This window comes from Dromaius novaehollandiae, chromosome 29 (assembly GCF_036370855.1).
Source record: "Dromaius novaehollandiae isolate bDroNov1 chromosome 29, bDroNov1.hap1, whole genome shotgun sequence".
Classification (NCBI taxonomy): Eukaryota; Metazoa; Chordata; class Aves; order Casuariiformes; family Dromaiidae; genus Dromaius; species Dromaius novaehollandiae.
In genome coordinates, this window is record NC_088126.1 from 622,864 (window position 1) to 649,221 (window position 26,358).

The 26,358-nt window shown below is 39.4% G+C and overlaps 1 protein-coding gene across 1 annotated transcript; it reads left to right on the forward strand.

Moving 5' to 3' along the window:
• The first annotated feature begins 219 nt into the window (after positions 1-219).
• On the forward strand, positions 220-26,271 carry NUP210L (nucleoporin 210 like). The gene is made up of 40 exons (XM_026118713.2): positions 220-429; positions 1,100-1,236; positions 1,581-1,712; positions 1,995-2,088; positions 3,032-3,182; positions 3,807-3,939; positions 4,419-4,577; positions 5,135-5,203; positions 6,006-6,112; positions 7,024-7,164; positions 7,544-7,681; positions 8,033-8,186; positions 8,660-8,860; positions 9,169-9,314; positions 9,970-10,191; positions 10,693-10,866; positions 11,328-11,520; positions 11,621-11,709; positions 12,033-12,137; positions 13,001-13,102; positions 13,949-14,077; positions 14,274-14,401; positions 15,273-15,405; positions 15,841-15,903; positions 16,507-16,686; positions 17,336-17,416; positions 17,707-17,838; positions 18,406-18,564; positions 18,827-18,918; positions 19,724-19,898; positions 20,600-20,775; positions 21,034-21,254; positions 22,211-22,347; positions 22,835-22,961; positions 23,352-23,501; positions 23,784-24,034; positions 24,425-24,629; positions 24,913-25,017; positions 25,797-25,871; positions 26,096-26,271. The coding sequence occupies exons 1-40, from the start codon at positions 272-274 to the stop codon at positions 26,167-26,169; spliced, it is 5,598 nt and encodes a 1,865-aa protein (XP_025974498.2). The 5' UTR covers positions 220-271; the 3' UTR covers positions 26,170-26,271.
• The last annotated feature ends 87 nt before the right edge of the window (positions 26,272-26,358 follow it).

Sequence of the window (26,358 nt, forward strand, 5' to 3'; positions counted from 1 at the left end):
CGGGGTGGGCTCGCCTGCTTCTTCCCGGGGACCGGGAGCTAAGAGCGGGGCGGGGGGGGGGGGGGGGCGAGTCCGCCCGGTTTTCCCTCAGAGCCAGGATTTCCCTCCGCTTCCTTCACCGGTAACCGGGGAGGGGGGCAGGGCGCCTGCGGGGCGGGCGGGCCGCACTGCGCCTGCGCGGCAGTCCTTTGCACATGCGCAGTGCTGCGGCGTGCTGGACGGCGGGAACGGAGTCCTGCGACCGGCGCCATTTTGATCCTGCTCTGTCAGCATGAGGCGGGTTCGGCTGTCTCCGCTCCTCTTCTTTCTCCTGCTCTTCCTGGCAGCCGCCCACGCTTTTAAGTTAAACGTGCCCAAAGTGTTGTTGCCCTTCAGTCGGGAGCTCCGTGTTCCCTTTGTGCTAGAGGCTGAGGGTGGCTGTTATTCCTGGTGAGGAGGGGGGGTGCTAAGGGATTAAGGGTTTTATTGCTCCTGGTGAGAGCGGTGCTTGAGGGAGCAGGATGGGAGATGGGGAGCACTGAGTAGTTGGGAGCCCTCTGTGGATAACAGGACTGGAGGAGGAAGGGGCTAAGGGAGGGTTTAAGAGGGAGGGAACAGTGGCATGTTCTCCTGGGCTAGGGAAATGTTGGGGGAGCATAAGGGTTCTGTCCTGAGACAGAAAGAGCTCAGGTTCTTGGCCTCTTTGGAAGCACTGTTGCCAGAGGGGCTTCTGTGCTCTGATGGGGAGCAGGTGAGATAGGGAATGTTGTCCCATCTGTTTATGCTTGGCTGTGAGAGGCCAGTTTACGTGCTCAGAGCGGGTTTTGTTTGTTCTCCGGGCTCTTATCACTGCTCTGTATCAACATCAAAACATGGATATGGGGGGGATCAAAAGCTGTTGGCCTGGTGCACCTTTGTAACTAGGTATGTGAGCTGTTGTAATGTGCACTCGGAGTAGCATATTTAAAGAGGTTGTTACAGGAATAAGTATGAAAAAAATAGTGTGTTTTGAGAGCAATATTAATCTGCATTTCTTTAGGCAATCTGACACTTTTTTTTTTAATGCGCTTATAGATATCGATCTGAGTGGAGGGGGGAAAAATCTTCCTTTTTCTTTCAGGTACTCCACGCATTATGATATAATCACTGTTGAGCCCATTTATGAAAATAGTACCACTTGTTCACAAAAAGCGTTGCTGTCCGCTCAGTCTTCACAAGCCATAAAGCTAAGCAGCGTTGTGATAGCTGAGGAACGTGGTAGGTGGAAAAGGGAAAAATTCATAAAGCAGAAAGTAATTTGGGAGGTGAGACTGTTTATGGAAATCAAGGACTGTACACGTAGATTCTTAGAAAGAAATTATTAAATTATTCTAAATATTGAAAAATATGTGAGGTTGCAGCAGCTGTATCTCAGAGTTTCAGCTCGGGCTTATTCTATTGAAAAACCACAAGTTTCTGGTAAGGTCTTATTCTGGCCCTGTGGGACAGGGGGCTTCCTTTTTGTTCTTGCTCCCCACCCCCAACAGTAGCTTTTCACAATTTTTGAAGCCAATATAAACTTGCAGATACTGAATTAAAGATTATTCATTCTATTGTTATAGTGACAGGCCACTTACTTCGTTGTGATGTCATTGTTGATGTGATAGATAGTATTGAAATTATCTCCCGAACTCGAGAGATCTATGTGGAAGATTCTCCGCTGGAGTTAGCTGTGAGAGCTCTGGATGTTGAAGGTATTGCTTGTGAGACAAGTTCTCTTGATACAATTCCAAAGTTTAACTCTTGTTCCTGAGGAAGAAATGCTTCTTACTGTCTTTCTTCATACTTAGTGATACCATTTATATGTTTATGGTTGATATTACTGGACAGAATATTAGGAATCCAGGCAATGTTGAGACACTTGATCAGTTTCTCTTACTCAATGGTCAGTTTTACTGTGTCAGCTGGAAAGAATCCATTACTCAGAATGTACAGTGACTTTCACTCTCCCTGCTAATTTTCCTGTTTGTCTTCAGGAAACACATTCAGTAGCTTGTCAGGAATGACTTTTGAGTGGAGTATTGCAAAGGATGATAACATGGAAAGTTTAGAGCTTTCAAACAAAATAAGGTAACTCTATTAAAAATGACTCATGAATACTCAGTACTGATCTTCATCCTGGGATATTTCTAGAGTGGGTAGAAAATGGATGGGTAAATTGGAACAGAGATGAGATGTGATTCATCACTGTACCACCAGTAGGAGTAGGAATACTATCTATTAACTTATGTTTCAGTCTTATATGATTAGTTCTGTGAATAAAATTAGTAGTAGGGGCAGTTTGCTGAAAGGCGGCTTTCTGTTTGAATGTATATATAATAATAAGTATTGTAGATTTTAAAATAGTTTGTGATAGACTAACCTGTTTGTCATGAGGGAGCACAATAGTTCTGAGACAGTGATCAGCTGGTGGTGTAGAGCAATACGGAAGCCACGTTTTTGGGGCCCCAAAGTGCAAGAGAGAGTTTGATAAATGGGAGAGTGTCCAGCAGAGGTTCACAAAGATGGTTAAAGATCTGGAGCACAAGACGTATTAGGAGAGGCTGTGACCAGGGAATTGGGTTGGTTTAGCCTGGAAAAAGGGGAAGGGGGTTCTAATTTCATTGTGTGGTAGAGGAGATGAAGTTATCCTCTTCCTGGAGGTACACAATGAAAGGACAAGAGGCAGTGTTGACAAATTGCAGCAAGGAAATTTCAAGGATTAGAAAGAAAAAAAAATCGCAGTGAGGTTGGGTTAAGCACTGGAACTCCATCCTTGGAGGTTTTCAAAACTCAGGTGGTGAAGGTCCTGAGGAACCTGATCTGCCTTTGATGTTAGCCCTGCTTTGAAGCAGGGATTGGACTAGAGACCTCCAGAGATCTTTTCCACCTATGTTTTCCATAATTCTGTGATTATTATTTCTTGATTGGTGTATCACAGGATGCTTGTCCATCTGCATTATCTATGTTAATGATACTGAAATGATTGTGGAGATCTTTGTCTACCTAGCAAGGGTTACTTTGGTCTTGTCAGGATTTTAAGATACTCAGAAGCTGAGTACTCTCCACCAGACTACATTGTTGAGCTGGAAAGAGCAGAAAAACAAGGAGACAGGATTCTGGTGTCAGGAATTAAAACTGGTGCAGCAGTCATAAAAGTCCGAATACAGGAATCAACTTACAAGGTGAATAATTACTGTGAAGTTCCATCTTTATAAAAAAACTTTCCAGACTGCTGTTTTAGGTAAACTGCAGTTTTAGCCACATGCTTGTGAAATGCGCTTTTTATGGCATTTAATGTTTTCTGGCTTTACCTTTCGTAGCTGTAGGTAACAACACCATTCTGATTCTTTTCAGTTCAAAAGAATACGTATCAATTCCTAAAGTTCAGGTATCCACTTTCTAGTAAGTGAAGTTTAAGAGGGTACTTAAGTCGCATATCTGGATCAGTTTTCTTCCTGTTGCATTACAGGCACAGCTAAGACTACCATAAATAACAGGATAGAGGAAAAATATTTTTATTACCACATTTAGCAGGAGTGTTTGTTCGGATTATCAATTTTGCTGTTTTTTTTTTCTCTTAAATGTTGAGCCTATGATAAGCACTGTTTTTCCTTATTAGTTATCTTTCACACAGCAATAGAAAAGTAAAAGTAAGCATGTAACTGAAGAAATTCCAAATTGTCAAGGGAACGTGGGGTAAATGTAGAATATTTAGCAGGTAAGGGTGTAGGAAAAGTGTCACTAAATATATTTCTGTGCAGAACTGGAATACTAGTACTAAACTTCTTTTATTCCTTTTCCATTAGAAAGTATCTGCTGCATTGGTACGTCTTCTGGTTCTAGAGAATGTATTCTTGATACCCTCTCATGACATTTACCTCTTGGTTGGAGCTTATATTAAATACCAAGTAGCTAAAATCATACAGGGAAAGATTACAGGTAAATTCTTGTCTTAGTTCCACTGTATTTCACCATATCTTCAGCAGTCTTTTCTAAATTATATTAACAGCTTGCAGTTTTAGTTGGCAGAGAAGTTTACCTTAGAGATGGTGAAAATGTGCCATTAAACAGTAAATACCTGATGATTCAAGTCTCACTAGTGCCTTTTAAAGAGTGTAATTGGGGATACATGATTGGAAACAGGGGAAATGTCAGGACTTCCTTATGGTGGCAAAGTGGTCATGAATTAAAGTTGCACTCTAACGCTTCCAAAACTAGCATGCAGGCCCTGGGGAGCTGAATTAACATATATGCTTGCCAGCATAGAGAAGACCTGTCAACTTACTACATTACTAAACTGTTAGTCTGCTGTCATTATTGTCAGATCCTTGAATTTGTACCTTTGTAAAGAGAATGTTTTATAGGGAAGTATAGATGATTATAAAATTACTGTAATTTCTAAGATAACCTTTTTGCAGAAGTAGAATTGCCTCTTGAACATTACGAGCTTGAACTTCGTGATCAAGTTGTTGCACCTGGTGGGTCTGACCTTCTTCCAGTGGCCAGCCTGGAGGTGAAGACAGCCACCGTGAGGGCAGTACAGTTAGGACAGAGTAATCTTGTCTTTGTTCATAAAAGTATCCTTTCGACTAGAATTTGAACTGTGTCTTTAGTCCTGATACGTTGCCGTTTTTATTCCCAGGCATGACCAACCCAATTCATAGTAAAAGACACATTTTGGAGAGATTGTAAAGGCAGAAGGGATTTTTGTGAGGTCCTATCTTTAATTTCTCTGAATTCTTTAACCTCATAGGGTATTTGCTTAGGTTAAAAAATATTTTTTTTTCCTTTTTCATTCTGCACCTTTCTTCCAGGTAAGCATGTCAATATGCTCAGTATTCTGCTTCAGGAACCTCATTACTGTTTTTCTGTTGCCATTCAGCAAGAGAGCACTTTGTAGTGCAGTTTCTTGTTCTTCTGTGTTGACAAGGACCCCTCTAGCTAGTTACACAGTGTAGTTCCCATTGACAGTAACAGAAAGACACTCCTTGATGTCAGTGGAAATTGGATCAAGCCCCAGATTTCCATACTTGTTCTGTATTTAAGCAGTTTGGAGGTTTATAGCTCACTAAGGACATCTGTATTTTCTTTTAATAAAATGAAATCCTTAAAGACTTCCTATACAAGAACAAAGATATTCACATGCGAGCTGCGTCTGGACTTCCAAATTGCACTATCTATGTTGTAGAAGCTGGATTTTTAGGTAATGAAAAAATGAAAGTTTGATTGCAAAACCCTCACTTTTCATTTTTTGATCAGGAAAATATTGCTTATTTAAGAAATAATTGCATTCATTATGTTGGCAGCAGGCATCTAAATCTTATGGCAGAAGCAGACTTCATGTCTTTTCAAGTGCATTGATTTGAAAATTGAAGTTGGCTTAACTCTGTTTGATGGGCTGCTTTCTAAATCAGAGTAATTAACTAAATTAAAGATTACCAAGAGAGAATGGGCCTCAGAGCTATGGAAAAAAATGCGTCATGATTGCTTTACAAGCCACCTCTTTGTGCTGTTTCCTAAACTGTCTATTTTTGTTGAGGAGTGATTGTTTTGATTTCAAGGATTGTTTATAAACGATATTGGATACTTTGGAGGATGGATAATGAGAACTTCTCTGCTTCGATCACTAATTCTTATGCAGAGAAATTTCAGGGTGAGCATAAGTGGTTGCTACCTCACAGCTGACATTCTCTGTTCTACACTAAAATATTCTCCATTTGTTGGCAGCAGAAACACGTCTCCATTACAAAAATTATCATCACTTGCAGTCTTACTCATCTAGAACAAAATGTAAAACAAACTTTGTCTTTCTAAAAACAATTTAGGATAGGAGTGAGCAGCTTCGCAGAGAAATTTGCAGTACTGTTGCATGTGATTCACTTACGCTGTGGATTAAAAAAGAACTTCAATATTAAAAGTTGTTAATGAAACACATTGAACCGCCATTGGTTGTTGTTGAGGGTGTTTTAAAGTTCTTGAAAGCAAACCAGATTATTTTATTTCAGGTTTCACTGTCTCTCCAGGAGACCGGTGGATTCTAGAAGTGAAGCGAGAGTATGTGATCACTGTAGAAGTTTATGATAAAGACAGCACTAAAGTTTATTTATCTGATGTAAGTATGTGTTTATTTAAAAACAAGAGCAGCTGCCAAAGAGAATGCCACATACTGTGTTCCTGTCATTGAGGGTGTGTAATGAATACAATACTCATGTCCTTTCCAAGTTTATTGAGAGTAGTTTCTAATACAGATATTTAGCACTAATACATAGTATAGCCTTTAGACACCTTAGCGTGACAGTAGTAGAACAGAGTAGGTTTTCAAATATAAACTATAACCATTGTTTAGAAACTGCAGTTTTAAATAAATCAAATTTCCTTTATGACTTTATATTTAAATCAGCTTCAAATTCAGGGTAGTATTTACAAGTGGAAAGGAAGCGTGATGCTCTGATCACGGTACAAGACTGGAAGCTACAATCTGTGCTGTCAGCTCGCAGTGTGATCGCATGAAAGTTGTTCCCTTCCTCTTAGTTTCTCTTTCATTCAGATGGGGATGAGAGTATATCTTTAAATCAGGGTGACTGTAGCAATATTTACCTCATAGATAATTTTATTTAGAAAATTGACCTGAATGCAGAAATCCTAATAAGATAGGTGTCCAGAATATATTCCCATTGAGAATATATCTTCTGCTGACAGATTGTCTGTGCTATGGCCTTGAGTGCGGGTCTTCTGGCCTGGTATAAGTAATATATTTCTCAGTATTGACCAGTTTGACTGCTGTCAGTCCTGCTCTTGGTCATTAGTATAGGCCCTTCCTTTAACTCATGCTCTGTTTCCTCTGGTGTTTTACAGGTGCATGCGCACATGTATGTACGCACACACACGCTTCACCCGTACCAATCTCCTAAAATGTTTAACAGATCTCTAAGGAAGTACACAATTCTGTGGGTATTTGTGGAAAGTGGATGAGGCCTTTCTAGGAAGGTGATATACTTTTCACTGATCTTTGTCAATTTGCAGAACCTGAGAATAACTCACCAGTTTCCTAAGGAATATTTTGAAGAGTTCATGTCTTCTGATAATGGTTCTTACCATATAGTTCAGGTCTTAAAAGATGGCATCACGGGGATAAAAGCTGAACTGGTTTCTGTACTTCTACAGGTAAGATGCCAAGGTGGTAGTAATTTTTTTTTTCCAGAATTTGTTTGTTCTGTACCACAGGTCATAGCATACTACTCTTCACAGCTGTGTGAAATTAACTGCTCTATGATTCAAATTACGCCGTATTTATCCTGCCATGGCAGGTTATCCTATATTAAGTCTTTGTAAACAATACCCACTGTAGTTTCTGCAATTGTGAACAGTTCAAGAGGCAAGTGATCAATTCAGATCTTCACAGAGCGTCAAACCTGTTCAGGCTTGCATAAACCATACGATTCTATTACCTCTCTTTTGCTAACAGCTAAAAGTGAGAGCCTCTCCTTTTCATGGTAAGCCACTTTGCTTGAAAGATTGTTTGCTTTCTTTCCCTTGTTTATAGGATGGGTCTGAGGCTTACTTACCTGTACCAGTCCGACATGAACAGGAGGTGAAGATTTACCTTCCCATCAAGCTGACACCTTCTTTCCTTGCGTTTCCTCACCATCCCACAGAAGTCTTGTATCGATACAAAGTTCAGGTAAAGTAGACTACAGCTCGGAAAATCATGCAGGCCTTCTTGGTATAAGGGTCTCTTTCAGAAGAAATGTTAGTTAAAAACTTGTAGTAAATAGAGATATTTCCATGTCTCTTGCTGTTCACCTGCCTATACAGCATTAAATTCATTAGATTTTTGAAGTACAGTAGTGCTGCTGTCAGATTTTGGGGGTTGTTTTTTTTTTCCTGTTATTCCCTAGCTAAACAGTGCAAACTTAACATTTTTACCGTATCAGTAATGCTCATTTGATACTAGCATGTGATCCTCCTTCTGCTTCCAGGACACTGTTTATTTTTAATTTACAGTGCTTACCTTTTCTGTCTGTTTTTATAGGTTGAAGGAGGCAGTGGCAATTTCTCATGGATTTCTTCTAATCAGACTGTGGTCACAGTCACCATAAAAGGAATAGTGACTGGAGGTTTGATCCAGGGGCATTGCACGGTTCAGGCCAGAGATGTACAGAACCCCTTTCATTATGGTGAAATACAGGGAAGTCTTTTTCTGTGCAAATTATTGTTAAGAATGCTGTGTTGTCCAGGCTTAGAAATTGAAAATTTCTACTTGAGGATCAAAGTTTGTTAGGCTCCTGCTTAGAAGTATTGGGCTTGATTCTGCTGTGACTTCTATTGCAGCTTTCTGTGTAGGTGGAATTATTTCCATTTACTTTGCTGTTAGTGAAGTAGTCTCTTGTCTTAGTATTTTTTATTTGTTGAGTACCAGCTGTTTCTTAAAGTAGTAATATTTAGCTATTGAATACAGCACCATTATTATTTTATTAGTATTGTACAATGACTGTAAAAGCATCTGTAAACAGACAAACTGTCAAGTTATTTTCATGTATTTTTGTTTTGGAGGTATTTGTTGCTCCAGCCTTAGGTTTTAGGGCCATGGCATAGTTCTGACACCATTGTGCTAGCCCTTTCTGCTCTCATAGACTGCTTCACCGGACTTTGCTAATCTAGGTGTATGTGGAGCAGCTGACAAAGATGGAACTTCTGCCGTTTCATGCAGACATTGAGGTTGGCCAAGTCTTGGAAGCTCCTCTCAAGATGTATTTCACGGACAGGGAAACAAGGGAGAACGTTGCTTTTACTGACTGCTCCCTCTTACTTTTGGACATAAGCATGGACAAGCAAGGAGTCTTTGTCCTTGCTGAAGAAGGTATGATAGATTAGCTCTAGAATACTTGTTTGCATAGTAATGTTTTAAATCATTTCCCTGAAGTCACCCCCAATTACAATTTGCAGAGATTTCATGAGTTGTTAACAAAGTCTGTGAAAATCATTGGGTTGAAGTGTCTGTTGTGGCACTTTGTAATTGACTCTTCCAACAGCTAAAGGGATCACAGCTATTGTAAAGATGGGACATTCTGGGAAACCTTTCAGAAAACTGAGTGAGGTTAAAGATTCCATTACAATTCAGCTAATCACTGATAGAAGATCTGCTGCAAAGATGCTCTTAATTTGTAGGTAATCAGAAGCCCAGCCAGACATTCTGCTCCAGCTTCTTGTTAGAAGCAAAATCTTTGGGACATACATTAGTGACAGCAAGTATTACAGTACACCAGCAGTATTTTGAAACAAGCGCCATGTTTGCTGCTTATGAACCTCTAAAGGTGAGGAGGTGCTCTATTCACTAACTCATCCCCTCCCTTTTGAATTATAAAGTTGTTTGCAAATGACTGTATTTATTGCACAGTGCTAAATCCTGAATCGTCTTCCCGAGAAACAAATTTGCAGCAGGGAATTAGCTGACACCTGCAAAAACATGAATATCTCATTTTGTCAGACTACTAACAGAAGTAAATCAGTTTAACAGTCAATCTGACCATTGATTTAATTGTTGTGAAAAAGCAGCGATGTATTTGGGGTGATCTTCATTTCTTCTATCTGAATTGTGCTGTTGTGTCAGCATTTTACTAGGTGTTGGCTAAAATTAGACTTTTCTGGTAGCTTAGAGTGAATGAATGTAGAATGCATGTAGAAGAAGAAATGATCATATTTTATAATAATGCATAGTTTCTTGCTTACTTCTCATGTATGAGAATGGCTCCATATACAGCTCCAGCATAAAAAAGTGTTGTAAATTAAGGTGCATGTCATCCGATTCTACCTTAAACATCCTTTATATTGCCATAGTAGTAACGAGGTCTTACTCTAAAGGAGAGTCACTTTTAATAGTTCTTTTTTATGTCTGTCTTCACTTCTGCGTCTCACTGGCAAATGGTATTAAAAATAAAAATTTCAGCTATTTTCTGTTCATGTGATCAGGCTGTAAACCCAGTAGAGGTGGCTCTGGTGACCTGGCAGTCAGCAAAGGAGATGATATTTGAAGGTGGGCCAGGACCGTGGATTTTGGAACCATCTCGTTTCTTTTTGGAACTAACTGTGGAGCACGAGGAAAAAATTGAGGTTATACAAGTCCGGCTTCCAGCAAAAAGGAAACTGAACCAGTATGTTTATCGTGTGGTATGCCTGGAATTGGGGGAACAGGTAAAGGAAGCATCTAATCTATCTGGCAATTTAATAAGCAGCTGCAAACAATGTGGATAAAATTGCATGTTTAGTCTCACAGATGTCATTTCCCTTGACTAGAGAGCACATAGCTTGTGTTAGCATTAGCCAAGCAAAGGTGTGTTTCACTCTTTTTTTACCCATGTTGATTCATAATTCCCCACTGTCTGCTCTGCTCAGAATTGTATTTAGAAAGAAGCATGGACCCTATTTCATCTGGTAATTGTATCATGTAAGCCTAGAGAGATGTGATGGAACTTTCCCATACACTCTGTACCTGCAGACACTTCCACAGATCATCTGGTTTTGAGTCTGTTTTCTAAGAATACAGACTAGATCTTTTTCACAGTCTGATACTGGCCTGTGTTTACTTCAGTTCTTTCCGTTTAATCCCATTTTGAGACACTGTTCAACATACCAATTTTATGCGGAGCCAGAATGGAAGAATTTTCTGGGTAACCATCTTGCATATCCTTGAAGGTACTCACGTTCCGAGTAGGTAACCAGCCAGGGGTCCTGAACCCTAGTCCTGCCGTAGACGTGGTCCAGGTGACATTTGTTTGTGCTCGTCCTGCAAGTATGTCTGTGATTCCAGTGTATGAAGTAGCTACAGGTATTCGACCTTGTCCCTTGCCACAACACAGCAAACAACTGGTAAGCCTTGAAATGAGCTAATAATCCTACATTCATTTGGGGGATGCTGGGGAACCCGGTATGTATAAGGTACTTCTTGTGCTTACTCAAAAATATTATGCATTATTAATTAGTAGTACAGAGCTCTTTACTGGAAAAGTTGTTACCTAATAGTGGAATAACTTTCATCAGAACAAATAACTTGAAGTCAGCCCAGTCCTTTTGCTGACGGTTTTCTCTGTTCTGTGCAATTTGGCAGTAATTGACTTTCTGAATAGGAAAACTCCAAAAAGGAATCCTCATAGCCTGAGTCCTGTAATATTTTGCGGTGATAAAGCTGTAGTTGAGATGAAAGGAACAATGCACTGTTAAATAGAAACCTATCCATCACAGTTTGATTGTCTCCTCTTTAGGAAGAGGAAGTGTTTCTTCTTAAGTCAGGCACTAAGTTATTAACAGAAGTTCTGTTACTTTGGATGTAGATCCCCATATCCAGTTTGAGGAATACAGTTTTGGAGTTGGCTGTGTTTGATCAACAGCAGCGAAGGTTTGACAACTTTAGTTCTCTGGTGTTGGAGTGGAAATCATCCAATGAAACCCTTGCACACATTCCTGATCCTATAGCCATGAAGATGGTGGCAAAAGATGGTGGAAATGGACAGACCAGGCTGCATGGTACTGCTCAGTTTTATGTGCTGGATTCCAATGGAATCAATAGAAGTTATCCCTGTTTACATCAGGACATTCAGTGCCCCCTCCCATCTGTTGCTTGTAGGACATAAGCTTCTTGAAGTGCACCAAATTAAAGGAACTGTTCAGATTGGAGTCAGCTTTGTGAAGTATGCAGCAGGAGGTAGCCCAAAAGTGAGTAATGAAAACCCTTTCTAACTGGCAGAATAGGTACTGTTTACTTCTAGACTGATCATTCTAGCGTATTACTGCCTTTTGACAGGCTGAGTAGTCTAGGGCTATGTAGTAACCTTTTATTTTTGGTTCTAAATATCAACCTTTGCAGTTTCACAAGGAGAGTTCTACTTCAGAGTGTGCAGCTATTGAAGAGAAATGCTCATTTGTTATCTCTGCAGTCATCATTTTTTTTTTCTGTGTACGAAAAAGAAGAAAGTGGTGCTTTTGTGACCTGAAAGAATACTAATGTAAGTTCTTTCTGATTTTGTTTGCATACTTAGGAAGTGTCTAACTTACTTATCTCTGCTTCTGTGGAGTTCTTACTGGTGGAAGATGTGACAGTTGTGCCGGATAATGTCACTATATATGATCATCCTGCTGTGAAGGTAAGAACACTATTAGCAAAGCTGTTTTGTACCTCATCGTTCTTTGATAAATTGTGTGGCCTTGTACTATCAAGAGATGTTTCTTGCTATTTCTGGAAAGCAACAAACAGCTCTTTCATAAAACTCATGAACCCATTTCACTTTGTTTCCTCAAACAATAAGCTTCTTTATTTTCCTTTATTATCCAAAGTATTGTTGGATAATAAATGCAGCTTGTATGCTGTGATGACAGGGCTTCTGGAAAGCAGGTGGTTGTTCCAGAAAACCGTTAAGAAAGCCGATCTACATTTATACTTCATAGTATGCAGCATGAAGCTATCTATCCCAGTGAAGAAACAGTACAATAGTAACGAGGAATCACAGTTCATTGCCCTAGAAAACGTTTCTATTCAGTATTTTCAAGGCATTCCCAATGCTGTCCTACTTAGTGAATGAATAATGGAAAATGAAGTGTAGTTTTCTTACTGCATGGAAAATACTGACCACCAGACCACAGCTAATTTAATAAGGTAAGTGGTACTTATTGTTTGACAGAAATGACATTTCGTCGTCAATTTTCAGATGTGTGCCTTTACTAGGTTGTCATTTTAACCTGGGAAGGAAGGAGTCATGACCTCCTGCACTGGGACTGGATTTTTTGGTGATGTCATCATTTAGGAGTCAGTTGCTGAGGTTTTTTTTATTCTAGTTTTTATTCAGTTCTTACTTGAGCAGAACTCCTGCTGATGCCTAATAAAAGATGGTGATGACTTCAGATTTTGTAGGCCAAAGCCAGTGGTGATCTCCCCTTTCCTTAACAAAACTTAAAAATAGTGGAGGACTGAAGGCTTTCACGTTTCATTTGATTTTATTTTCGTTGACAGGAGCTGTTTGGTCTAGTGGAAGGATCTGGATACTTTCTGGTCAACAGCAGTCGGGATGAAATAGTAAACGTGACGTATCTGGAGGCGGAAAGTGCCATTGAGGTGATCACATTCAGGATGGTTTGCCTTGGAGAAATCTGGCTTCAGAATTTCAAAGAGAGGTTCAACCTCTGGGAAAAGGAAGAAATAAGTGATTTTCATCTTTTACCTGTCTCAGTCATTTTTGTCCTTGCAGCTGGTTATATATATTCCATTTTAGTGTACCAGAACACTTTATCATAAGCAATTATGTAATATAGGCCAGATATTTGCTTCAGTGAGCATTAAATTAAGGTAGATTCTGATACTTACTGCGAATATTCCATGTTAATTATATGTAGGTACTCTTTATTCCTCATTCGGAACATAGCTGATTTCCATATCCTGGATGGACTGAAATTTTCAGTTGATATAGTTTCCTTATCAAAATTTCTTCATACAGTTTTCTATGCTGCTATATCCTCTAGCAATAATTGTGCTAGAAATTGTCGTTCATGTCCCACAGGGCACAAGTTAGCAGCTGGGTAAGAAATCAAACCTTTGTCAGGTTTGGTTTGAGAGAGAAATTTAATCTTGCTGTCAGAGAAGAAACACTTTGAACTTCTGACTGGCTGCATAGTTTTGAAGCCCGATTTGTAGGGACATTTAAAATTATGCGGGACAATGCACTACTCACTTCGTTACAGGAAAGGATCTTGTGATGAATTGTGTGGGCTGAACCCAGTGAAGCTTTTCTTACATCAAATCAGCATAGTTGCCTACCAACTGTCAACACAGTTGATTTGAGCAATGGCTTTTGAGCAGAATTAATACCTCACTTACATATGTTTAGCTTCTCTGTAACAGATACGTTTATTAAATGTGAGTGCTCTTCAGTTGTTGCGGCTTGCCTCTTTGCTTTCTTTTTAGGTCATCCCTTTGATGCCTGGATTTTTAAGCCTGGAAATTTATGATCTCTGTTTGGAATTCTTGGGACCAGTTACAGCCTATCTGCGTGTGTCTGACATGTATGAGTTGGAGGTGGATCTCATTGACAAGGTGATGAGGTCTTAGGGAAACTCAAATGTTTCTAAAATGTCATATGGTAGGAAATATTTCCTTCTCCACAGAGAGGAGGCAGCACTGAGAGATAAATCTTAGAATCAAGCATCTAGAGCAGGACATAGGTACAGAGCCCTCAAGAAAGAATATATGAAGTACTTTCACCCCCATCCTGCTTCTCTTTTTAATCTAGCTTGAGATTGGCAAGTCTCTTCTTGTTACTGTTAGAGTCCTGGGTTTTCAGCAACTTCCATTCCAGAGTAAATACTTCAAGTACATGAAGCTGAAACTGCAAGCAGCATCTCCTATTGTTACACTTGTGTGAGTATTACAGCTGGCAGGCTGGAGCACTCTTTTCTTAAGTACTTACTGGTAATAGCCTGTATTGAAAAACAGAACCGATAATTACAGAACAAAACCTATTTACCACCCCCTAGCTATTCACTGCTTAGCTACGTAAATGCTGGTGGAGTGCATGAGCAGGCATCAGCTTTATCAGTGGGTTATCAGGAGAATACCTTTTTTGGCAGGCTGGAGGATTTCATTTGTATTTGTAAAGCTCTCCGAGAATCTTGGATGCAGGTCAAAATGTTTTCTCATCTCCCACTGCCTATTCTTCTGTATTACTACATGAGCCTATTAAATACATCTGAAACACAGTTAAATATTTATGCATCACTTCAGACATGATATAGCTCAAACTTCTCTTCTGATGGAGGTAATTTTCACGGGAATATTTTGTATTGGTTTTATGCTATTTGCTGTGGAGGTAGTGGAAAACAGATGAACTTATTTTTGATTGATATAACTGCATATGATGTAAAAGGAAATGAAGGATGCTTAAGTAGAGACTTTAAACATTTGCACAGTGCTATGGAGATGAGGATGTGTGTATTTTAGCAAGAAAAGACAGGTGGAGAAAGATGTTAATTTCCATTGGAAAAACAAAAACCAGAGCTTTAGTGTGATGGAAAAAATGTCATTGAATCCTTTACATTTATCATACTGATTGTGTGGTATTTTGCCATTCAGAGCGCTGTGCATCATAAATGTAGGACTTTGGCTATCTTGGAGTACAAGTCTCAATATTATAATAGTCACAGGCTCACCTATTAGACAGTCCCTACTTGAGTTATCTTATAGTTACAATAGAGGAAATAAAAAGTGAAGTCATGGTAAAGTGTCTTCACAGGCAAATGGAAGAAGTGGGAGAGTATTCTGAAGTTTACATGCTCCGAGCTGTTGCTGTCGGCCAGACAACTGTGGTAGCTACAGCTTGGGACAAAATGGGAAGAAGATTTACTTCTTCTCCTCGGAAAGTTGAAGTAAGAATCCACAGCTTTTAAATCTATTCATTTTTGAGTGTTTTTGACCCAAAGTTCAAAGTTCTTTTTTTGGGGGGGGAAGTCCACTTACATGATGCTATTCTAAAGGCCGGATGTTTTGTGACTCTCAAATTCATCTAAAAAGGATCATATAAATAATAATTGACAGCGAGCATTGATAACATTTCTGTATTTCGGCAATCTGTCCATTAAGTCTTCTCTTAGTACTTACATTTAAAAGGCAGGATCATGTTGCTCACTAGAAATCTCTATTCTGTAATAAGTCTTCTAGAAAGATGTGTCAAGATCTACTTAGAGAGGCTTGTGATAATTCAACATAGACTGTGCTGGTGTTCTGTTTTGTGATGTAACACAAAAAAAGAAATGTGCGTAACATTTTACAGCAGAATATTTTTTTCCTTTTCTTTTTACCAGGTCTTTCCTCCATTTAAACTGGTTCCAAAGAAAATTATTCTTATCCCACACAATATGATGCAGGTGAGCATTATTTCTTCTGAACAAATAAAACGTTTTGCTCCCTTTTACCTATCTCTTCCTTTTCGCCCTGAGTACTGGTATATTTAATCTTGTTGAAAAGAGCTTGATTAAACTAGAAGTAAAGGCTCTGAATTTTATTACCAGTCTGATTCCCAAATCCTGGTTTGAGGTAATCCAGTGGAGGCCAGACCTCACCTCATCAGTAAAGCGCAGCAGGGTGACCGGTAGATTCCAGAGCCCTCCTGTATCGTCTTTTATATTGACCTACATTGAGCCAGCTGGCTTTATCTAGCATGTGAGTCCTAGAGCAGGAGAGCTGGGACTGTGCAGATTTGTAAGGTATGGCCCTACCTTTCAGCGTCAGGTCTGGAGCTGCTTGCTGAGCTGTTTCAGTTTATGGTTTCCTCTTTTAGCTTGGAAGGCATGTGAAGATGGGTTTAAGTGGAATTTTTATACTTTGAAGTGGCTAAACCATGTTCAGGAGAGCTGTGGAGCAAGCAACTACAAGCATTAATTTCCTAAACCACAGTGTTTAGATTCACTAATATATGTATGTCTGTTTTCCTCAGTGAACATCATGTTGTTTATTTAAATATACTGCAGGTGATGTCAGAAGGTGGTCCCCAGCCACAATCCATCATCCACTTCTCTATCACTAACCGCTCTGTGGCTGAGGTTAACCGGCTTGGACAGGTAACAGCAAGGACAGTTGGAACAGCCATGATACAGGGTGCTATTCAGGCAGTTAGTGAAGACACAGGAAGAGTTACTGTTTTTTCACAGGTACCTTTCCATTATATTCTTTATTATCTCATCACTTTCCCTTCTGCTCAGAAAGTATGTTAATGGTTTGTTAGGCTTTTTAATCATATTGGTAGCCTTGATCTTGAAAATCAACCTGGCCTTGGAAAAAACTTCCATTAATGGCATAATTTGATCTCATACTTGTACTGTGACGACCTAGAAGAAGAGGCAATTGTAAAGTTGCTGTTTCAGTTTAACTTATCTCTTACAGTAAACAAGATGAGGCTGTCGCAAGTTGGTTGGGAAGCTAGTATCTCTTTGTACATTTTTTTTTTTTCCTCTTGCTTTTTGGCGCCCCCAGTGGGATATAAAGACAGTATTTAATCCATGAGACTAGTTAGGAATCAAATAGCTTTAAAAGAAACCAAACTGTGTTAGGATTATCAGAAGTTATCAGCATTGTAAAGGTGACAGGTTCTAGAAATGTTACGCCAGCACGGCAATGTGACCACCTATTTGGAGGCTGCTGGATATGTACTAGCTAAACCCTCCCTGCTTGGCAAAAAACTATCAGCTTAGCCCTTAACTAGTGTATAGACTGTTTATTTCAAAAGTAGAGCTATAGACTACTTGAGACCGTTCCGTTTAGTCACATGTCTCAAAGCTTAGTCATTGACTTATTTTGCAGGATCAAGTGGAATTAGAAGTAATTCAGTTAAGAGCAGTAAGAATTCATGTTCCTGCCACAAGACTTATAACAGCCACCGAGGTAGGTGTTCGGTTGATACTGAAAACTACTGTTGGCAAGAAGTTAAGAACAGCATCCTTGCTCTAATAGGCTTGTGTGATGTCTAAGTTACTGCAGGTTTAAAGTTCATGATACACATGTAATTCCCCTCCTTCTCCCAACTTATAGGGGTTCACTTCTAATTTCTAGCAGTATACAGTGACCCCTAATCCTTTGTCTACTTGCTGTATGGGATTGAGATGAGAAGCACAGATTACAGGAAACACGAAACAACTTCAAATGTCTGTGGTGACAATACTCTTCCTTTGCAGATGCCAATCTATGTGATGGGGCTGACCAGCATGCTGAATCCATTTTACTTTGGTAATGCTAACCCAGAACTGATATTCCAGTGGTCAGTGAGCAAAAGGGATGTTCTAGACCTTCTTCCTCGACATATGGAGGTATGGAGTAAACCACCAAGAATGTGTTTAAGAGCCAGTACCGTGTCAGAAAGCATCAGGAGATTGGGCAAGCAACATTTAAAATTCTTAACTGAGCAGATGAGCACTGCCTCAAATGCTGTATGGCTGAAGTGTTATCTTCCCAATCTAATCTAGTTAGTATACTAAGCTAGAGCATCAAATGGCTTTTCCATCTTTTCTCTCTCAAAATCTTCTTCAGAGCATGCAAGTCTTAAGTAAAATTTTCTGCAAAAACTTTTGAATCTGTAATGATACTGCTGTAAATTCTTTTACCTACTATGTATGATCCAGATTGAGACCGTGTGGCATTAGAAACTTCTGTATGCCTTATGAAGAGCAGCAAAGTCTGAACAGACAGAATCACACCTGTGACAGAAGTTCTCACCATTAGGAGCAGAATCCAAGAAAAAAAAATCATCTTTCTGTTTCCACACACAGCAGTTTTTTTTTTTTTTTTTTTTTTTTTTTAACTCTCCTTACTAAAACTAGCCATTTAACCTAAGGACTGGATGATCTATTGTGAAAACTGTGCTTTATCTCTACCAGGTTTCCGTTCAACTTCCATCAGAGAATAATTTTGCTATGGTCACATATACAAAAGCAGCAGGTAGAACCACTATTAAAGTGACAGTGCAGTGTCTGAACACATCTGCTGGACAGTTTGAAGGAAACCTTACTGAACTGTCAGATGAAGTGCAAATGCTGGTAAGTGCCACTGGTTATGCTCATCATAGGTAGGCTTATTTTGAGTGGCCACAAATTTGTGGGCAGTGTCATGGACAAATGCAACAAACTTCATTTTGGGCATACTGGCATAAAGAGGTTTACATCTCCTTTTGGTCATGTCTGTATATTCTGTTAATCAGTAACTGTTTTTCTTTAGGCATCCCGATTTATAGCTGTCATTAATTTAATCCCGATTTTTTTTTGGAGTTTCTCTGTTTAATGATATTTTTTCTGCCTATAGGTATTTGATAAGCTGCTACTATTCTCTCCCACCTTTTCCACTCAGCAGATTTTGATGTCTACCAATTCACAACTCAAGCTGTACACAAACAGGTAGACAAAAAAGGAATATACAGAACATGGAGACAGTTTACAACGTGTTTCTCTCCTATTAGTGCAGGGAGCTGTCTGTCAGCTTCTTATTTTTCCCATCTCAAGATATTCAACACACATTTGCAGACTTCCTGTTACATGACAGAGAATTTGAGGCATGCTCAGTCTCAAATTTCTGTCTACAAGTCTGTATTAAATGTAGTTCATCACAAAGCAGAGAAGAGTAGTAAAATTCTAAAGTGATAGCTCTGTAGTGGTGAAAGCTTCACCAGCAAGCATTGGCAGATGGAGCAACATGATTAATCTGAGAGAATGAACTATATACCTACAAAAGTAGATCTATTGTATTTATGCGGGTCTTAGAAGATGCCTGCTCATAGACTTCTTTTTTTCTGGTAGGTTTACACTGTGCATTTCTGGGGATTCTCCTGGGGTACTCTACTGTCTGCAGATGTATATTGGAGTGACTGCTGAGTAGGGCTGCATCTGGGCATTACATGCAGTTTTAACAAATCATTTAAAGAATAATGTGTCTTCGTGGTTTCATCATATTGTCAGCAGGAGGCTGAAACATAGCCTTAAGGCCGTACTGTGATCTGCTGCTGCCACTGAACCTTTTGGTCATTAGTTTAGTGTAATCTTGAACTAGAAGAACTTAAAAAACAGCATCTTGGGCATGTAGTTCATTGTCACAAAGAAGCATTAGCTGCTAATGTTTCTTATTGCTCTAGTGGTCATCATTTAAAGTGAAACAAACTGCCAGCCTGTCAGAGTCTCATGAACTTCACTTTTGTTCTTGGCTAAGGGAAGGGGCTGCATTTGTGAGCGCTCAGATCTTGCAGTGTTACCCCAACTCTTCTGTCCTTGAGGGGCATGATCAGGGTGTCCTGAGAGCTGGAGCCGTCACAGGCACTGCAGTGTTGGAAGTGACTTCTCTAGAACTCTTTGGAATCAATCAGACAGTCATAACTGGTGTCCAGGTAAGATTTCAGATGTGTACCAATGTTTCTGCAAGCAAAAAATATGTAACAGCTTTTTATTTCTCAACCCACTGAAAACATACTGATGTGAAGAGACTGTATTTTATCATTCTTTTTATCAGGGTCATTGTCTCTTAGGAGTGGGAGTAAGGGCTGATGCTAAGGATTATTCAGTCCCGTTGCTGGCTCTAGGAAAGAAAGGGAGTACGATCAGTGGTAGATGTGTACTAGAAGTTGTTTCTGGACTCTGTTCTCATCTTGGTATTAACTAATTTTTTGATCCTGTATATGGGTGAGATTACTCATTCAAACCTTAATTTATTAGTCTATAAAATGTAAAAAGATGTTAAGAGGTTTCATACTGAGAAAATGTTTATTGTATGGAAATCCTCATGGAAGTATGAAGTATTTTATTTTTAACTTTTTTTTTTAATATTTAAGAAACCGTATCAACCAGCTTGTCATAAATACATTGTACGCTTTATCAGTTTATAAGAGGACCTGTAGGCCCTTTGGTAGGGCATTTCCAAGAAAAACTCAAGAGCTCCAGAAGATGATACTGTGGTGGAGGAGATGGCTATCATCCTTCTGAATCAATAGTCAATTAGAGAAAAATAAGACAAGAACAAATACTTAGACCTAATGTCTTTTTTTAACTTTTTCCAAAAAAACCCCAAGAAACTGTATTTTTTTTTTTACAGGTGGCACCTGTGTCCTATTTAAGGATAAATGTCAGTCCCAAACTGTATACAACCAGCAGCATATCACTGGCTGCACTTCCCCTTGGAATGTCCTTAACCCTTACGGTGCAGTTCTACAACAACATCGGGGAGAAATTCCATGCCCAGAACACCCAGCTTTACCTAGCTGTGAACAGGTACAGTCTTGAGAGTATTGGTATGTGGCTAGTAGAGATATCAGAACTCGCATGGAGACTTTTACATCACAACTCACAATGCAGATGAAAAGCTGCACCTCAAACCTGAAGTCTGTTTGAAAACAGCTGTCAGAATTGAGAGCTGTTTCACTTGATTGCCAGTGCTGAAGCAGCACGTGGATTTTTATGTATCAAATATGTAACTTTGGATGTGTGAAATTTAGCAATTTTCTCTTGATTAGACATCTTTGTTTTCAGAGATGACTTGCTACTCATTAGACCTGGGAGTAAGAACTACACATACATTGCTCAGGCTGTGAACAGAGGAGTGACGCTGTTGACAATCCAGGATGAGAAGCGTCAGGGTGTGGCTGACTATATCCCTGTGCCTGTGGAGTATGCCATCAAGCCAGATCTCTCGAAGTCCATTGCCATAGGAGATGTAATCTGTTTCAGCTCACCCCTTGTAAACCAAGATGGTTTGTATGCTTTTCCCATAGCCTAGTTAGATTTCAGAAGCGGAGCAAAATCAGATTGGCAGTATTTTAATGGAAGACCTCTACAAATACTGAGACCTCAAAACCACTTCAGCATGGGGCATCTCGCTTAAGAGCAAGGACAGAACTGGTTTTCTAGCGTATTAGGTGCCTGTGTGCACAGAAAATCCTGGTTTTTGTTTTTAAGGCTCCAAGCCTACTATTCATGGGAAGGCTTGTTTTGTTATCTTTTCAGAGTTCAAATGCAGGCTCAATTCTGTTATCTTTTATAGTGACACAAAAAGGGTATTTTTCCCCCCTTTTCCCCACCTTCAGAATGGCTATTTTATAGCCATTCAAGAGGATAGGCCGCTTAGGGGAATTTACTGGTACTTAAACAAAGCATTCTGTAACTGCATTAAAAGACTCCATACATAAGGGAGTGACAGTCCTGCTGCTACAGTTTTATTACTGTCTAATCAGAACTACATGGTAAATTAAGTCTTTGATAGCATTTTTAAAATAAAAGGTAACCAGAGAGTTTTCCAAGGAATGTAAAAAACTTTCTCCCATTCTGTGAAAGCTCATTTGAGCATTCTTTTTACTCACTGAACCCCACAATTAACCTTTGAGTTTATGATCCTAATTTATTCAAGTAAATATGATTTACAAGCTCTCTGTCCTGGAGAATAAGCAGACAGTGTATTTCACTGGGAAATGCGGGGAGGGGGTTCACTCATGTAATGTGAATATTTAAAATGATCCATTCTAAGAGGTCTAAAAGGATAAGACCTGTGAATTTCAGTTTACTATATGAACTCCCTACGCGTGAGGGATGCAGATGTCTATTTCCTGTACATTAAATGAATCCCTTTCATTTTAGAGATCCCTCCATGGTCTCTAATCCTCTCCAGTAGAGACCACTTGGCAAAATCTAGCTTGTAACTTGATATTTGTAGGTGAATCTGGGATGTGGCATATTTCCCCCAGTGATATGCTTGAAATAGACACTGTGAGTGGAGCAGCATTTGTGAAGAATACTGGAACAGCTACAGTCTTCTATGATATCCCAGGGATAGTGAAAACATATAGAGAGGTATTTGTCACAGTACTGTGGGAGAAGACCAGCTTGCTAATGTATACCAAGAATTGTTTTTATATATATTTATGTTGTGTTCTACACCGAAAGATTTGGTCAGCTTTTCTCTCTGACTCCTTTGCTTATAGGAATATCTGTTGCACATTTAGGTAGACAGTGTAGTGATTGAAATTGTTACTGCAGAAGACTACAGAGCCTTTACTGTAACTCGATGCACGACGGCTTATGTACCTCAGTTCTGTTCCCAGATGTTAAAAAATCACCTGCAAGTAAAGGGCCAGTTAAAAACAAAATAGTAAGGGCTTGGTTCTCACTTTTATTCAAGATGCTTCTCACTAGTGTAAATAAGACTGATCTTTAATGATAAACATCCAGTGAAGAAAGTTTTGTAGAACAGCAGAAGAAAAACTAAGCAGTAAAATTCCCTACTGTCTGTTTGAATCAGTGTTTTGGACACAGAATTCTATTCTTATTAATATTTCAGATAATTGTCAATGGTTCTTCAAGATTAAGTCTCCAGATTGGTCAAAAAAACTATTTAACAAATACTCCAGATTCTTCTGCATTCCAAGTTCTTGTTGCCACAAGCAGTGGAAGAGAAACCCTCAAGGGTAGGACCTGTATTTGTAAATTCCTCTTTCTTGATTCACGCTGAACTTTTCTGCAGTAAAGTTTATACCATGCACCTAAAAATGTTTTTATTCTGCAGTAGTGCATAAATGAGAAAATGAATTGCAATTCATATTACAGTCACCTACTAGTTTATTACGAAAGTGTAGTTTGAGCCTTTTGAACACTAAATTATGGAAGCTATAACCCAGTCCCAGTAAATACAAGGCCATGGACTACCGCTGGGAAATAAGCTTCTGATGAGGAAACGTGAGTGACAATTACAGATCGACAACTGAACCACTTTGTGTTAGGGAAAGTTTCACCTTGTTTTGTTGAAGTGTTATCCACTGAAAGATGCCAATTCATTTGTTTCTGTTTTTCTCCTTTAGGCCCTTGCAACTCTATTCAGTTCAGTGCAATGACAAATTTCCTTCTCCCAGAGTCTTGCTTGATATGTCAAGTTGAATTCAGCAATAATATGTTGGGTGTATCAGCAAGTGAAGTCTTTCTTGTGCAGTCAGAATTTAGCATCCAAAAAGGTGGGTATGATCTTTCAAATCTGAATGGAATACAGGGAATTTTCATGTTTTGTTTTTCCCTCTGGTGATTTTTTTTTCTTCTTCTTCATTTCACTACTAGACTGTAAGGTAACAGTGCCAAATTCTCAAACACTTTCTATGCTGATTTACTAGTGCTAAAAATGTATAAATGATCCATTTTAATCATGCATCTTTCCTGCCTTCCACCCCAATTAACTGTTATAAGAACCTTTCAAACACAAACTGTCTGTTTATGCTGGTTTTCTACTGTCTTGAATTTAGGTCTTTATGTCTGTGTAATCACTGCTAAGCCCCAGCCTGATGAAGTCCTTCTGGCTCTGAGTTTTGCTGATGCCTCTGTGTTTGTGATGGTCTCTCTCTCCAGTGAACAGAACACGGGTGAAATGCAAAGAATCCTAGTTCCTTTCCTCCCTGCATTTTATGTCAACCAGTCAGAATTAGTTTTTAGTGCCAAACAACTAAATGGCATGCTAAGAGTGCTGGGAACTGAAAAAGTATTAGAAAAGCTGGAGGTACGTGAAAAGCTTTCTCTCTGCCTATATCCCTGGGACTGGAAATACATACGTGTCAGAAGGCATTGGTGGAGAGAATCCGGTCTTGTATGTGCTTAGCCCTGTCTTAGCGATCAGTTTTTTGGATCACTGGAAAAAAAAAATTACTGGGGAACAGACTGCTTAATAGTTCCCATGTTTGAAAGCAGTGGGTTGTGAGGGTGCTTCTGCATTTTTCTTCCATCCTTACAGAAAATATGTAAAGACAAGGCAACCTTATAGAAATCCTCCTTCGTAACAACTTGTTTCATTGTTTCCTGATTATATGTAATATCAGTGTACATAGTAATACTGAATTAGAGATATTACTGCTTTTCATTTTAAAGCATTGGATTTTGTCTGTTGTGAAAGGTTCGGCCCAGTTCCCCTGCTATAGTAGTGAGGTATCCTGAATATTCCCTTGGCATGCCTGGACTTGTCTCCTACCCAGTCACTGTGGTCAACTTCACCTCCCTCCAGCAGATGACAGCACCAGCCTTCATCAACATTTCCTGTGCTCTCACAGGCCAAAGAGCAGCCGTAGAAGTGAGAGTTCTCCCAGGGCAGCTTACGTTTGGTAAGTATCCAGGGTGGGTTTCGTATACCTGATGTGATGCAATAATGGTATTGAAGCCCTGAACTAGTTACAAGATTCAAATTTGCCAAAAGGGTTACTGCTCCTACCAAAATAAAATGAGACTGTTCATATCTTCCATTCCCCAGCTCCAAAGGGCATCAAACATCCCTTGGCACCACATACCCTTAACTAGCAGTTAAGAGATGCTTCTTTTTCTTTGAAGTTGTTACAAACATCTGGACCCTACCAGTATGCAATATTTACTCTGTCCTTTAAACCTTAGGTCAATGCAATGACATAGGAATTGTTCGACAGCTAATGAGCTCTTACCAGATTCTTCTCTTCACTCTCTTTGCTGTTTTAGCATCAACAGCCATTATCTTCCTCAGTAAGTGAAAGAGATTTACAGTTTAATAATCAAAGCTTACAGAAAATAAAAATACATATTCTTGTCTTTGTAATCTTTAAAGCCAATTATGCATCTCTGCTTTTCACATTGCTGTATTCTTTTTGAGCTTTAAACAAATTGATGTCATTCTTAGGTCAAATCTTCCTGGGTTAGATCTATTCTAACAGCAATGGTTTTGATTTTTCTTAAGCATTAAGTAGTCATCCCTTTAGCTATTAATTGATCTGAAACTCAGAGGAAAGGGGGTGACAACAAAGGAAACTTTCCAAATGCAACAGTATCACTGTAGCAGAGGGTAGCTGTAAACTTTAACAATTTAAGAGGAAGATGTTCTAATAAAATAGCTACTATAACTGGGAAAAAAAGCTGAAATGTTCTCTAATGTAGGCAGTCTGCATTCCTGTTGAGTTTGACAAACAGAATGCAGCTTGAGTACCTTCAGGTGGCAGTGGCAGCTCCTACATTGTTACAGCTGTTCATAATTCCACATGTGGCTGAACTGCAGCAGGAGACTGAGGCTGAATCTGGGCCACTTGCAAAAGTTAGTTTTACTAGGCAGCCCTGGCCAGCTGCACCAGCACAGTGGAGGGATGGATGCCACCATCAGAACAGCATAAGATACTCCAGAACTAGAATGAATGAGTTCGAGACAACTTCAGAAAAAAGGTTCAGAGGTTAAAACCTAAAGTTCAAACTACTGATTTCTTGCACACATCTGAAAGGAGCTCCATAATCTAACCAGGTTATTATTTTGACAGCATACAATGCTTTTCTGACCAGAGTGCAAACAGTGCCTATTGTGTACATTCCTACCTCTGCTCCATCTCAGACAGGTAAGCCAGGGGCTTTGGGGGGACTGTTGAGGCAGCTTCCAGTTTTGTCACATTGTAACATGCTAATACTAGTATTCCCAGCCAGTGAAAAACACTGCTGTTATGCATTCATTGAGCAATACAGCTCAGTGACTTCATTACTGTTTTTGTTACTACCACTGTGCAAACTGTCCCCTGAATACTTGGATATTCAAACCAGCTTCCCTTTATTTCCTTCTTTTCAGGATATTCCTATTCTACAAGTTCCCCACATGGAAGAAACAGGACTCAGTTGTGGCTCTGGAGTGTACGGAGATAAACTTCTACAACTGAAGAGCTGAACATTAGAACAGCTGGAGGCCCTGCAGTGCAACAGGTCCCTATGGTTTTGACCCAAATAAATGGAAGTGTTTAGTTAACTACTAAACTGTTCTGATCTTCTCCATGTAGTTAAATGATGAGAATTAAGGATTAATGGTAGGCTCACAGGATGCACACTCACTTCTGC

Coding starts and splice junctions, on each gene's coding strand:
- NUP210L (XM_026118713.2), top strand. CDS start 272: ATGAGGCGGGTTCGGCTGTCTCCGCTCCTCTTCTTTCTCCTGCTCTTC. Junction 1,237..1,580: donor TGTGATAGCTGAGGAACGTG/GTAGGTGGAAAA, acceptor CTATTGTTATAG/TGACAGGCCACTTACTTCGT. Junction 1,713..1,994: donor GAGAGCTCTGGATGTTGAAG/GTATTGCTTGTG, acceptor GTTTGTCTTCAG/GAAACACATTCAGTAGCTTG.